Source organism: Salvelinus alpinus, chromosome 3, assembly GCF_045679555.1.
Source record: "Salvelinus alpinus chromosome 3, SLU_Salpinus.1, whole genome shotgun sequence".
Classification (NCBI taxonomy): domain Eukaryota; kingdom Metazoa; phylum Chordata; class Actinopteri; order Salmoniformes; family Salmonidae; genus Salvelinus; species Salvelinus alpinus.
In genome coordinates, this window is record NC_092088.1 from 38,237,028 (window position 1) to 38,251,960 (window position 14,933).

At 42.1% G+C, this 14,933-nt stretch overlaps 2 protein-coding genes across 4 annotated transcripts in view; one reads left to right on the forward strand and one right to left on the reverse strand.

Moving 5' to 3' along the window:
* LOC139570656 (mini-chromosome maintenance complex-binding protein-like) overlaps window positions 1–955 on the reverse strand; it is a 30,601-nt gene extending 29,646 nt beyond the window's left edge. Inside the window, exon 1 of the mRNA XM_071392718.1 lies at window positions 660–955. Coding sequence (XP_071248819.1) covers window positions 660–698 — 39 coding nt within the window. The 5' untranslated portion in view covers window positions 699–955. The remainder of the gene's footprint in view (window positions 1–659) is intronic.
* On the forward strand, window positions 229–14,036 carry LOC139570653 (SEC23-interacting protein-like). 3 transcript variants are annotated; one of them, XM_071392713.1, is made up of 17 exons: window positions 229–361; window positions 4,715–5,235; window positions 5,340–5,550; window positions 6,076–6,269; window positions 6,568–6,657; window positions 6,928–7,138; window positions 7,382–7,523; window positions 7,900–8,108; window positions 8,601–8,701; window positions 8,808–8,969; window positions 9,429–9,524; window positions 9,759–9,926; window positions 11,894–12,049; window positions 12,349–12,451; window positions 12,584–12,772; window positions 12,873–13,041; window positions 13,427–14,036. In XM_071392713.1, the coding sequence occupies exons 1-17, from the start codon at window positions 229–231 to the stop codon at window positions 13,506–13,508; spliced, it is 2,937 nt and encodes a 978-aa protein (XP_071248814.1). In that variant the 3' UTR covers window positions 13,509–14,036. The 3 variants fall into 3 exon arrangements, with proteins under 3 accessions (XP_071248814.1, XP_071248815.1, XP_071248816.1); XM_071392714.1 differs by having other exon boundaries at window positions 8,811–8,969; XM_071392715.1 differs by lacking the exons at window positions 11,894–12,049; window positions 12,349–12,451; window positions 12,584–12,772; window positions 12,873–13,041; window positions 13,427–14,036 and adding an exon at window positions 10,480–11,877.
* Window positions 14,037–14,933: the final 897 nt, after the last annotated feature.

Sequence of the window (14,933 nt, forward strand, 5' to 3'; positions counted from 1 at the left end):
TACCCGGTCCATCAAGACGGCAAAGAACTTGCGGAGATTCAGCACCTACTTAACGAGGAACGCTTGACCACGTAGTTGTACTGTTTATGGCTTGAGTTTATCACTTGTATAACAGATCAGTGAATTTGTGCAAACGCCAGCACTGAGAACTACGTCTGACATCCGGGTTGTGAAATTATGCTGCTCCGGCAGTAAAATAAGCTTTGCTACGTGTAATTTGGGGTGAAAATGGCTGATAGGAAAACTAATAATGTGCCGAATTCCAGCGCAAATTTACTCTTTTCTGCGGCACCGGAGTTCAACTTCAATTTACCTGTCATACCTGTCAGCCAGGCCAGTGGTACAGCGGTGTTATCAGGAGGTAAGATAACGCCAAGCCAGGCACAGCAGGGCCCCTAGGAATTCAATGACTAACATGACAGCTAGCTAGCCAACTAACTACTAGTTAGTTAGCTGTCAACTAGCACTTGATCATGCGTGACTCTCAGTTACATTACTCATAAGAGTCATTGGACAAAGGCGTCTTTTGCAGGAATGGTTTGTTAAGATCCCCGACGCTCGGTCTGAACATGCATCGCTGGCGGTACAGTTTTGGAACCTTATCTTTCAAATAAGCGACAAATAATAAAAACAAAACAAAATGGTAAATTGATACACACCTTGATAGGGTTAGTGTTCCCACACGGCCATATCTCCATGTTTACAACGCTTGTTTACGGAAAAAGAGGAGACCACCTGTGCTAATTAGCTATTTAGCATGTTCTGAACACCTGTGTGTAACCTTAACCCTGGTGTAGCGTAAGTGTCGTTTCGTTGGATGGAGGCGCCCATAGCAGTATTGATCTGTGCAAAACTGGTACAGTAAGTGTATATTTTTTATTTTAAGGATTCTTTCTCGCTGATTATTGACGTTTCGAAACGTTCAAACACAGCGTGGCGATTGTAGTTCACATGACGTGAGACGAAGGAATCTGTAACATTGGGGAAAGTAGTGGTTAATTGTAGGGGTGCCCATGGGGCTGGGGATCAGACATGTCCTGTGCGAGAGAGGCAGGTTGAGGTTTCCAGGGTTAGAGTAGTGCAGAAGTTGTCATATGCTGAAGCAGTGAAGAAAGTAGATGGGTCAAGGGGGAGGGATCCTGAGAGATGTGGTGTGAGTAGTAGATATGTACCAGTACAGAGGGATAGGCCAACAAGTGATGTGTTTCAGTAAGATTGGATTTTTTTGCATTTATAGCAATGATTATCAACTGTACTTGCAGAGATGGTACCTAAGTTGTAGAAAATCGAGGTTGTGGTGGCAGCTTCAGAAAGGTATATTTGGGTGTGTGAGACTTGACATCAGAAGACTTACAGGGTGTGTTAAGTGGTGGTGTTCCATCCTTTCAGGTTGTAGACCTGAGGTAGGACTAAATAGATGTAAATAGTGGTTATTTTATTATAATAAATATAAATGAGTGTAGTGTTAGATGGTAGGGTATTTGCTTGGGGGGAAAAAGTACAAGGGAATTGTACTCCAGTCTAGTAGGTGGCGGTAATGCAACATTTATTGGATGCCAACTGCCGTTAAACCTCATCGAATAAGTAGTAGTTCACATGAGGCAGTAGTCGGCTGCGACGCTGGCTGAGAACTGTTGGTAGAATGCCGCCTAGAGTTTGAGAGTTAGCTGTCCACAAGCCCATTACATATTTTAAACTTGTGAATAAATCTCTGCAATCTATTAGATATCAGGACATTTCTTTTGGAATTGTTTTAATAACTTGGTAAATAAGTAGAATAACAGTTGCTACAGCTTAGCTGAGGATCGCTTAGCTCTCAAAGGAGAGATTGTTTTCATCTCTACATGTATTTGTGAAATGTATTGACATGTTGAATAATAATAATTTATTACATTTCTATGGCACTTTTTGTAGAATCTCAAAGTGCTTCAAGAGCAAAAAAAACTAAAAAGCAATATGTCATGATGGGTCAACCAGTAGTGGCCAAATCTTTGAAAGCGGCATCCTCCGAAGATGGAGAGGGTCTGTTCATGGCTTGAACTGAAGCATAGAGAGGCAGCCTTTAGGTACTATGCCCCCAGCATCTGGAATAGCCTACCAGAAGGACCTGAGGGGAGCTGAAACTGTGGACTTATTTAAAAGAGATCTTAAAACACACCTTTTTAGCTTTCTTTCCATAGGTTGCTTTTTAGTCATTCAGTTTTTATTGTTATTCTTTAGTTTTGTATCCTCTAATGCTTATTGTGTAGTAAATGTTCATAGTTTTTTTTCTTCTGTGAAGCACATTGCATTGCATTCCATGTCTGAAATGTGCTGTAGAAATAAAGCTTGATTTGAGCGGAGAGAGCTGGACAGAGGATGGTAGATGATGATGGAGTCTGCTGATGATCTTGTAGAGGGAAAGTCTGGCAACCAGCCTAAGTCTTACAGTTACTGGACTTCTCTTCCACTCTGTGTAGCACCACTTGGGTGACGCCTCAGCAGCTCTGGGCGCCAGAAAGGTCACCACACAAAGTTCAGAATAATAGTCAGTCGTCCTCTCTACAAGTCCTCTCACTCAGCAACGCTGTATTCCTCTAGCTCCCATTCTCACGCTTTATGCCACTACTCAAATTATGTTTTCAAAAGTTCAGGTGAAACAAAAAAGATGGTACTCTGTCCAGATATATTTTTCAAACAAAAGCTAGCTAGCCAAGCCAAAAAGTATTAACCTGTCAGTCAATCTGCAGATCCGTGGCTCAAAAACGCCAGATATATGCAATAAAAACAAAACGTTATCAAAAACAACAAAAAATATACACATTTACAGGAGCTCTGTGCACCGAGCTGTTTGTTTAAACTACTAGCACACAGCTCAGACACTCATGCATACCCCACAAGACATGCAACCATTGGTCTCTTCACAGTTCCCAAGTCCAGAAAAGACAATGGGAGGCGCGCAGTACTACATGAAATTCTATTCCACATCAAGTAACTAACTCATGCAAGTCGCAAAATCAGATTTAAAAAACATATAAATGTACACCTTATGGAATAGTAGTGACTGTGAAGACCCCTACAAAAATGTACCATGGTAGTACAAAGATTATTTTTTGGTGTCACTACCATGGCAGTACCATGGTATTTACCTGCTAAAAAATCATGCAATTTTTTAAATTGTAATAGCTACCATGGTACCCAAATTAACCATGGTAGTACAAAGAAAAAAATACCATGGTTTTGTATTAGCAGCATGTAGTAAAACATGTAAGCATGGTAGTTGTTTACATTGTATGATGAGGGCCTGTGTCCCACTGTTTTTCGGGTAAAGTGACCAAAAGCATACCCTCTTAAACCCCTTTAGTTCAAACTGAAAAACCACAACACACATGATGTAGTGCACCCTCTTAAACCTTGGGACCTGGATAGGGTAGAGCGAGAAGAATGGAGTCTGAAACATTGAAGATTTAAAATGAGTTAGTTTATCTGGTGCATCTTTCTTCAATACAGTTTTCAGTTGTCTCTCTCTCTCATTCAACTGACTTGGCTAATCTTATACAATTTCTAAATAGCCAACACACAAAAAAAACATTTTTAAACGATCCTCCACCAAATTTCACAGTGGGTGTGAGACACTGTGGCTTGTAGGCCTCTCCAGGTCTCGCACCCACTGTGAAATCTGGTAGAGGATCGGTGATGATCTGGGGGTGCTTCAGCAAGGCGGGAATCGGGCAGATTTGTCTTTGTGAAGGACGCATGAATCAAGCCACGTACAAGGTTGTCCTGGAAGAAGTCTTGCTTCCTTCTGCTCTGACAATGTTCCCCAACTCTGAGGATTGTTTTTTCCAGCAGGACAATGCTCCATGCCACACAGCCAGGTCAATCAAGGTGTGGATGGAGGACCACCAGATCAAGACCCTGTCATGGCCAGCCCAATCTCCAGATCTGAACCCCATTGAAAACCTCTGGAATGTGATCAAGAGGAAGATGGATGGTTACAAGCCATCAAACAAAGCTAAGCTGATTGAATTTCTGCGCCAGGAGTGGCATAGTCACCCAACATCAATGGAAAAGACTGGCATGCCAAGACACATGAAAGCTGTGATTGAAAATCAGGGTTATTCCACCAAATATTGATTTCTGAACTCTTCCTAAGTTAAAACATCAGTATTGTGTTGTTTAAAAATGAATATGAACTTATTTTCTTTGCATTTTTCGAGTTCTGACAACACTATCTTTTTTGTTATTTTGACCAGTTGTCATTTTCTGCAAATAAATGCTCTAAATGACAATATTTTTATTTGGGAGAAATGTTGTCAGTAGTTTTATAGAATAAAACAGAAATATTAATTTTACCCTAACACATACCTATAAATAGTAAAACCAGAGAAACTGATAATTTTGCAGTGGTCTCTTAATTTTTCCAGAGCTGTGTGTATATATAAGTATTGAGTTATGGTGACTCAATGTTGGTGCTAGCAAATCGTGAGACCAGTTATCAAAACGCCTCGATATAAGATAATTTAGTTCAGCGTTCCTCAGCTATCTACAGCAGTGTCAGGTCAACAGAACTGTCGTATCAACAGAACCCTTGTTTGTCTGTAGTTAATTAGTCAGTTGAGTTTCTCAAAGGGTGGATTCACATTGGATTGTTGACATTGCGCACATTTAGAATGAATGTACTGTTCAAATCTACTGCAGTAACTCAGTTGCTCAAATTTTCTGTTTTTCCAAGATGATACTGCAGATGTCGGAGAAGAAGACAGCTTTCTTGGCCAGGCCTCTGGAAATGCCCCAGCACCATCCACGTTTAGCTACTTCTCCAGTCCCGTGAACAGTGGTGACCCATTTGCCTCCATCGGTCATCAGCCGGCATGTCCACCACCAGCGTCACTCTCAGTATCCCTCGCGACATCGGGACCAACTTCTGTTCCCAGTGTTGCTAGCATGGCCCCAACACCCCCTGTCCCACTAATCAACTCCAACCCTGCTGTGCCACAGCCATTTGGCACTGGTGTTCATCAGAAACCCATGGGAAGCTACACTCCTCCCCCTAGCACAGTGACCCCACCCCCTCCACAAGCCCCCGATCAGAGTTATAATCCGTACCGTCACACACCCCTCAGCAGCAGAACCAAACCCTATATGCCAGCTCCAGAGGTCCAGTCGCTATTCCATCCACCGCCGCAGCAGAATCCGTACACTGTGGGCTCTCCAGCTCCAACATTCCAATCGGCACCTTCCACATTCACAAAGGTAAACAACTCCACTCTGATAGGGTGTTAGCATTCACTGGTTTATCTTGCTATTTATTGCCTGACAATCAGGCTAATATATATATGTCTTTACTCTCCCTTCAGCCCTCCCCCACACAGATTCAGGGGCCTCCCCCTATGGCCCAACACTCCGCCACGGCTGGAGCACTGGTCCCAGCCAATCAAGTGATGCAATACAACGTGTACGAGGCTGTTCAGCCTCACTGGTTCTTCTGCAAACAAGTGGAGTCCAAGAGCGCCTGGCTTCCCTTCAGTATCCTGGACTCCATTCAGCTGGAGGAGATCTATAATTCAGGTGAGATGAAGGATCTGATTTCTACTACATTAGAGCCATTCATAGTATAGTTATCCAAGTTGACTTTGCATTGCTCTCTTGTTTATTTAGGCCTAGCAATTTGTTAAAGCTCTCTGGTTAAACAGTGCAGCGAGCATTTCAAAATGTTTTGAAACATTATCCGTTGCATGCACTAATAAACACGACCCTAATTTATGCACACTCACAGAAACCTGATCATCTCATGAGTCTGTTATTTTTTGTTTTTCATAAAATTGTATGTTGTCAAGCATATGTCTTTTCACTGTTGTTTTATTTCTTTACTTATTGTTCACCTAACACCTTTTTTGCACTATTGGTTAGAGCCTGTAAGTAAACATTTCACTGTAAGGTCTACACCTGTTGTATTCGGCGCACGTGACAAATACACTTTGATTTGAACTCCTTTTGTCGTGAATCTTTTCCTGTCGCACTGCATTTTCTGGTACGTAAAGCAAATATCTGTGAGAAAAAGACAAAGACTACATTTTTTTTATTCTCCTCTAGTGCAACCGGACCCTGAGAACGTGATTGTGTGCACAGACGGAGGGCGCTACGATGTGCAGCTCTATGACCGCATACGAACAGCTGTATTCTGGGAGGAGGAACCTACAGAGGTGCGGCGCTGCACCTGGTTCTACAAGGGAGACTCAGACAGCCGCTTCATCCCCTACTCAGAGGAGTTCAGCGAGAAGCTAGAGGTTTGTCGCATCGCTAAAAAAAACAGGACCTTGTGTTGACCAGGGTCATGTTCCTTATGAAGGAAAATGGTCATAAAAAGGGATGTACTTCTGAAAACGCTTGTTTGTTTTCCATTGCAAAAGTTTTGCTATGTTTTACTACAGTGTGCCCTAATGAACAATACCCAGGTTTTGTCTCACTGTTACCCAAATTATAATACAGCTGACCATGTGGTGTGTTAGGTTTTATCCCTGAGAGTGGACTGATAGGTGACTGTTATGTCTGAGCTTTGTTTGATTGGCTGTCTTCTCTATGTAGGGAGAATATAAGAAAGCTGTGTCAACCAATCAATGGCACCGTCGGCTGGAGTTCCCATCAGGGGAAACCATTGTCATGCACAATCCAAAGGTATGTTGGTAGGCCTTAATTTTACGGTGCAGAATTACCAGGTGTTTACTAAAATTACATGGTAACATGGTAATCACAAAGTAGTAACTTATTCATAACTTGTTTTGTTCTTTGGAATTCATTAAAACAAGCACCATTAGTTACCAATTGTGAACACTGATCAAGACCGTAAGGAAAAATAACATAATGGTTTTGAGTTGACTTTGTTTGCAGACCCAGACATGACTGTATTTCTAGTTTGTGAAAAGGCCTTTTTATGTCTTTCAACAGGTGATAGTACAATTCCAGCCCTCCGACATGCCAGATGAGTGGGGTACGACCCAGGATGGACAGACCAGACCCAGGGTGGTCAAGAGGGGCATCGATGATGACCATGACGAAGTTCCTGATGGGGAGCTCCCTCAGGTGGATCACTTGGTGTTCATGGTGCATGGCATCGGTCCAGTCTGTGACCTGAGGTTCAGGAGCATGGTGGAGTGTGGTATGTGTGATTTCTCCATATAGCCTCTATATTTCCCAGAGCTATAATAATATTGTATTATGGATGTGCTTGTTTATGTCCTGAATGGTATATGTCATGGTATGTTCTTCCTGTTATGTTGTTGTTTACTATGCCCAGCAATAATTAATAGCGTTTATTGAATGTCATTGTGTTGAATATCCATTTAGTACTCCATACTACCCCAGATAGAGTATTACAAATGTGTGTTCCTTGTGTTCACAGTGGATGACTTCCGGAGTGTATCGCTGAAGCTGCTGCAGAGTCACTTTAAGAAGGCGCAGGACGAGCATGTCATCAGCCGAGTGGAGTTCCTTCCTGTTCAGTGGCACACGGCCCTGCATGGGGATGCCACAGGGGTGGACAAGTGAGGAGACACTAATGGAATTTGAGGACGTTCATACACTTGGGAATAGGGCCTGTTCTTTGTGGGATAGGGAAATTATATTGTAAAACAAAACATCTGTGCTGACCTGAGTGGCAAGCTTGTACAAATGGCTGTATCACAAAATGTTACTAGCTGTCAAAACCTTGCTAATGCTTCCTTTGTCCTCATTTCCTCAATTTCTCTCAAAGTTCATTGAAGGAAGAGGTCCAAGGGAGGGACCTTAGATCCTCTCCTCCAATGTGCCTTGAGAGGAATTGAGGAAACAAGGATGGAGGAAGCAAGGATTTGATGTCTAGTAAAGTTTTCAGACACAGCTAATCTCTCTGACTCAATCAATTTCCTACTGTTGTTTTAGGAGGATAAAGAAGATCACCCTGCCCAGCACAGGTCGTCTGCGTCACTTCACTAACGAGACCCTCCTAGATGTGCTGTTCTACAACAGCCCCACCTACTGTCAGACCATCATGGACACAGTCGCCCTGGAGATTAACAGGATCTATGCCCTGTTCTTGCAGCGGAACCCAGACTTCACAGGAGACATTTCAGTATCCGGACATAGTTTAGGTACAAACACCAAGGGACACTTTTCCAGACCCAGATAAAGCCTAGTCCTGGATTAAAAACCTTTGTGTTTTTTAGGCCAGGACTAGGCTTATGCTGTGTTTAGGGGGACGCAAAAACCGTCATATCAGTCGACATAGCGGGACAAGAAAGAGGGTGACGGCAAAAGCAAGCTAGCACAATGGTATGCATTGCTATGGGGATTTCAGTAAGCGATCAGTGCAAATCAACATCCGGTAGAGAACAACGGTACAGCAGATGACAAAAGTTGAAAGATTTGAACTCTGACGGCAAGTCCCATCTACCGTGGCGGCTGATGGAATATACCATTGTGTCCTTATTGAAAACAATGACATCCGGTTTGCCGTCTGCCTCATACCATCTAAACGCAGCATTAATCTGGGTCCGGGAAAGCATCCCCAAGTGTTCATACTTTTAGCTTAGTCATGTGAGAAAGATTTGGACAAACCTGTCTCTCTGAATGTTTGTTTGTAGGTTCTCTCATACTTTTCGACTTGCTGTCAAACCAGAAGAATGGCTTACCTTTGCAAACCATGCCAACTGCTAATGGGGGCCACCCTGCAGACACCAAACAGGTAGTGGGTCCATAACTATCCAAACATCGTTTATTTCATTATTTAGGTGACACCAGAGAGTGTAACAATAGTAGTATAACCTAGAGTTTCCCACTTCTCCTTAAAGCAGGTGGCTTCCCCTGCTGTTGCTACTTCACATGCTGCTGTGGAGGAGGAGCCTAAAGAGGAAGGGGAGGAGTTTGTCGATCTTTCTTCTGCTTTGGAACATCTGGGCCTGTCTGAGTACCAGAGCACTTTAGAACAGGAGAAGATTGACCTTGAATCTTTTGTAAGAACCATCCTTGCTTGTCATGAACCCATACAGTTATTGATATTTACTTTCAATACTTATCACACTGTTAAAGAGACATTACACTCCAAAATAAAAAGTTTGACAGATGTTTTCAGATCTCAAAAGTCTAGGTGAGTCACGCCATTGGTTGTGTAGATCCAGCTTTATGCCTAAATCAATCATGATTCCTACCCCAAATGAATGGAAAATATTATTTACTATGCTTATCTTTTCATTTTTGATTGTGGCTATATGGATATAGCTGGATCTACAAAACAAATTGGTATGGGCTTATCTGAACAGAACAACATATGAGGTCTGAAAATAACTGACTTTTGAGTGAAATGTCCCAGGAACCGAAATTAAATTATTAAATTATATATTGCAATGACTCCCTAGACCATATCATAGAGTCAGTGGTTGCAATCTAATTTCCTCTCTCCTATATTCTGTTAGCTTATGTGCACAGTTGAGGACCTGAAAGAGATGAGCATTCCATTGGGGCCAAGGAAGAAAATAGCCAAGTTTGTCAAAGAAAGAGCAATTAAGCAGGTGATCATTTAATCGTCTTTTTCGCTCAGACACCAGGGCTGTGTTCAATAGGAAGAAAATGTTTTGAAACGGGGCGGTGCTACCTGAACTTAGAATACAAAGTTCTGTTTTCTATTGCTAAATGTTTCGCTACAGTGTGCCCTACTGAACAACGATCCAGTGATGGTTAAAACAGTGACAACTAAACATAATCGTGTGTTCATGTGCCTTCAATCTTCGGACTCCTTTTGTCAGGTAGCACAAGAGAAGAAGGCAGCAGAAGTTAAAGTGGCCAGTCAAGAGGTTGTCCCTGCCCAATCAAGCGAGCCCCTCCCAGGGCCAGGCACCACGAAGCTTCCTGTTGGCGGGACTTACTCCTCTGTCCATGTGGATTACAACTACTTTGATGTTGGCACTGGACAGGTAAACCTAAACCTCTGTCAGGATTCAATCAGAACAGCGGTGTCGAAGGTGTAACTGCGTTAGAGCTGTCAAATCCTCAAGCGGCTCCTGGTTTTACGTATTGCAGACATTGCCATTGGATGCACTAAGATGCATTTGTAGAAATCCAATGCAGCCGCGTTACACGTTCGAACACTGGAATGTGTAATGTAATCTACACCTCGATTAGGCTAATATAAATCGCTTTAATTTAATTTAATGATCAGTGTTATTATTTCTATATAGCCTACACTTTCTCGTTCTGAACTTCTAACGCGGGTGGGATATAAGGACAGGTGTGGTTTCGTAACAGTGACCACAAGAGAAGCTGCTCACCGATTTTACAGCTCTAACGCAGTTACACCTCCGACACGCCTAAACAAAAGCTAATGCAGGTTACCGTTGATCAGAATCCTGACCTAATGATGTTAGTCTACAGCCTTTCTGTTATGTCATGCATAAGCATTAATTTTCATTAGGACACATCTTTTTCCCTCAAAGCATTACATTTTTTATCTAACCCTTATTTATCCAGGAAGTCCCATTGAGGTCAGAAGACCTCTTTCCCAAGGGATACCTGGCCATGAAAAGATTATGTGGTGTGTGTGTGGATCTAAAGTACACTGAACAAAAATATGAACGCAACATGATAAGTGTTTCATGAGCTAAAATAAAAGATCCCAGAAATGTTCCATACCCACAAAAATAGAATTTTCTCAAATTTTGTGCATACATTTGTTTACATCCCTCTTAGTGAGTGTTTCTCCTTTGCCAAGATAATCCATCCACCTGACCCATGTGGCATATCAATAAGCTGATTAAACAGCATGATCATTACATTGAGGGAGCGTGCAATTGGCATGCTAACTGCAGGAATGTCCACCAGAGCTGTTGCCAGATATTTTAATGTTCATTTCTCTACCATAAGCTGCCTCCAACGTTGTTTTAGAGAATTTGGCAGTATGGCCAATCGGCCTCACAACCGCAGACCACGTGTAACCACAACAGCCCAGGACCTCCGCATCCGGCTTCTTCACCGGCAGGATCGTCTGAGACCAGCCACCCGGACAGCTGATGAAACTGAGGACGTCATGTGGGCGAGCGGTTTGCTGATGTCAACATTGTGGCAGTGGGGTTATGATATGGGCAGGCATAAGCTACGGACAACGAACACAATTGCATTTTATCGATGGCAATTTAAATGCACAGCAATACCATGACGAGATCCTAAGTCCATTGTCGTGTCATTCATCCGCTGCCATCACCTCATGTTTCAGCATGGTAATGGAAAGGGGGGATACGTAGTCAGTTGTACAACTGAATGCCTTCAACTGAAATGTCTTCTGCATTTAGCTCTGAATCAGAGAGGTGCGGGGGGCTGCCTTAATCGACATCCACGTCTTCGGCGCCCAGGGAACAGTAGGTTAACTGCCTTGATCAGGGGCAGAACGACAGATTTTTACCTTGTCAGCTCGGGGAATCGATCCAACAACCTGAAAGCTGAAAATGTCCCAGTTCTTCCATGGTCAGCATACTCACCAGACAGACTCCCTCTCACCAGACACCCACCAATATCCTGCAACTTCGCACAGCCATTGAAGAAGAGTGGGACAACATTGCACAGGCCACAATCAACAGCCTGATCAACTCTATGCGAAGGAGATGTTGCGCTGCATGAGGCAAATGGTGGTCACACCAGATACTGACTGGTTTTCTGATCGCCCCTACTTTTTTTTAAGGTATCTGTGACCAAGAAATGCATATCTGTATTCATAGTCATGTAAAATCCATAGATTAGGGCCTAATTCATTTATTTACATTTATTGATTTCCTTATATGAACTAACTCAGTAGAATCTTTGAAATTGTTGGATGTCTGTTTTTATATTGTTGTTCAGTGTAGTTATCTAAAAGCACTGTCTTGTCTGGTGTTGGTGTTCTGCTCCATAGGTGTCTGTTGTGTACCACACTCTGGACTTTGAACCGGTGAATTTCTTTGCCCTGGGATCTCCCATAGGGATGTTCCTCACAGTGCGAGGGCTGAAGAAGATAGAGGAAAACTACCAGCTACCCACATGCAAGGGATTCTTCAACATTTACCATCCGGTTAGCCAATCTTTCCCAGATATATCTTTCCTGGAGTATGGGTGTGCATGCAGATGACATACTGTATGTGATGACATACACTGTCAGCTATAAAGCACTTTGACAACTGTTTACATACAAATGACTTCATAAATGCATTTGATTGAGCTGTGACATGGTTAATGCCAATGTGTTTCATTAAAGTAGACCAGGGTAGCAAATACTGTACATTCATTCATATGCAAGGGTGTAATCAAATTGTTTTTGTTTTTTTGTTCTAAATGTTAAAATTTTTGCTTGCTCTTTCTGGTTTGTTTTAGCTGGACCCAGTTGCTTACAGGATTGAGCCCATGATCTTGCCAGACTTGGACTTGAAACCTGTTCTGATTCCACATCACAAAGGGAGGAAGAGGCTGCATCTTGGTATGGAACTACTGGCTATTTTATCCTCAGATTTATTTTCTATTTCTTACCCTACCATTGTCAACCATTGGTAATTTGTTTTAGGATAATGACTGTGAGGGGTTTACATGATGGATTGTTTGTGTATGGCAGAGCTGAAGGAGAGTCTGTCCCGCATGGGTTCGGACCTCAAGCACGGCTTCATCAGCTCCGTGAGGAGTGCCTGGCAGACCCTCAACGACTTTGCCCGCGCTCACACCTCCAACGCCCAGCTGGCGGCCGAGCTCGCCATGGTGGCCAATCAGATCAAGGAGGAGGAGGAGAAGCATGCACACAGCGATGGTGAGCATAAGGGCACAGTGATTAAATAAGTAATGAAATATTGGTATTTTGGTTTATTTGTATGGTGGGGAGGGTGTTAACTTGTAAAAACTTTGGTTAGTTGCAGAACACAGGATAGTGGAGAGTCCTGAGCTGCTGAGAGAAGAGGAGGCCCAGATGAAAATAGGAATGCTGAACGGGGGGAACCGCATCGACTATGTCCTACAAGAGAAGCCCATCGAGAGCTTCAACGAATACCTTTTCGCCCTGCAGAGTCACCTGTGCTACTGGTATGAATATCGGTTCTGGCACTTTTACATTAAGGTGGAAATGGTGACTGTGCACTGTTGAATACTTTTAATGTGGGCCTTGGCTGGATCAGCCACTCGTATCATTCTGCCTCTTGGGCGCTCCACACGAGGTTATACTTGTGTGTGGTTGTTTGTAGCTTCAGCATGATTAAAATTTAGCCATATGATGTTTTATTCTCAATAACCACTAATGCCGATTTTGAGTCTACTGCTTAAGAGTTTTGAATCTGAGGCTGAAACCCACTCTATGGCTTGGATTGTTTGTCTTCTCTACACAGCTGATCTATTTTAAGTTGATGTATTCTGTTTGACAAATAATTCAGTTTGTAGTCATTCATATTTATTTGTGCCTTTCTTTTTGCAGGGAGTCTGAAGACACAGCCCTACTACTCCTAAAAGAGATTTACATGACCATGGGGATATACCCAGAACAGATTCTACACTGATGCAATAGATTGGTAGCCTGGTGGAACCAGCCTGGTTGCTACATTTTCCATTCTCTTTCACTGCACGTAAGTTAAATGGAATGGTGAACACAGCTATCAGGCTGGTTCCACCAGGTTGATTAGAGTGAATAATAAACCTTTCTAAAACCCTCATAATGTTTATCTCCCCATCAGGTTTGGCCATGTAAATGTTTTTAATTTTATATATGCTTCTTTGTTAATATTCATTTTCCTTTATTGTATAGTCTCATAGTCTATTGTATGAAGATGAATACGCTTGTAATATGCCATTTGTCTTAAATTAACTAGATCATGTTAGTGGATTCCAAAACCACTTGTTTGAAATTACATTTGTATAGCCTAACTTCTAGAACTCGTGAGGTTTGCATGGAGTTTGCTTGCTGAACACTATGGAATCACCAAATGTAACATTTACAAGAGAAATCACATAACTGCAAATTAAATATTTACCTCAGGTTTATTTAGTTTAAAAATAGTTGTAAAATAAACCATTTTACTTTCACATTATTTGACTTATTTTCAGTCTTCAGTGCTTTTTATGTTGTATTTTTATTGCTGATTTGTTAGAAACCTTTTTATTAAATTGCACAAGTAGACTTCCACATATCCTCCTTAAATCTGGGTAGAAATAGAAGACAGCTTTTACTTTCTGCTTCAAAAACCAGGGTTCCTCCATTACCTTAGTATGCTTAAATATACAAAGGTTGGTGTAACTACTTTGGTGATGAGCGATTTAACCGGTTATTAAACAACTAATTGACAGACGTCATTTCAATTACTTGAATCTATATATTTTTTTTTGGGTGAGCCCAACTAGTTGTTCCTCTAGAGAGAAATCAAATCATTCACGAGAGAAGTTAAGTGGAGAACTATATCGGACACTGGGCTGAAGGGAGTTGTAGTTTTCATTAAGACATATTCAACATAGTTCAGCGCACAAACGTGATAATTAACAGCAATGACCATAATCCACTGTGCCTGTTCTTTTTTGGCTCGGACAGAGATGGATACACTTATGCCTGCTATGTTCGGTTAGATACACACCGACCGCATAAGCCACCGGGTGAGAGAAATGTACACAACACGATGGGAACGAGGGATAGAGACGGTTCGTGAAAGTATACGTTATCTACTTTGAAAAACTAGCAAAATTATTGCCCGACAGCAACGTTACAGTATGGGGAGAATAGAGAACTCTTATTTTTGGCTTTGTAATATGCATTAAAATGAAAATAATTTGTCATTATTTCAAAAATATTGAAATCGGAAAACGTTCATATTTTTTAATCGAACTAAAACCGAACCGACCTCAAAAAGCACAAATCAGGCAGCACTAAACTACTTGAATGGATTGGAGTGAAAAGAGGGCCAGTTGTGTTATTCAGTCAGTTAAGGTTTTCAGGA

Coding starts and splice junctions, on each gene's coding strand:
- LOC139570653 (XM_071392713.1), top strand. CDS start 229: ATGGCTGATAGGAAAACTAATAATGTGCCGAATTCCAGCGCAAATTTA. Junction 8,109..8,600: donor AGTATCCGGACATAGTTTAG/GTACAAACACCA, acceptor GTTTGTTTGTAG/GTTCTCTCATACTTTTCGAC. Junction 12,452..12,583: donor GAGGAAGAGGCTGCATCTTG/GTATGGAACTAC, acceptor TGTGTATGGCAG/AGCTGAAGGAGAGTCTGTCC.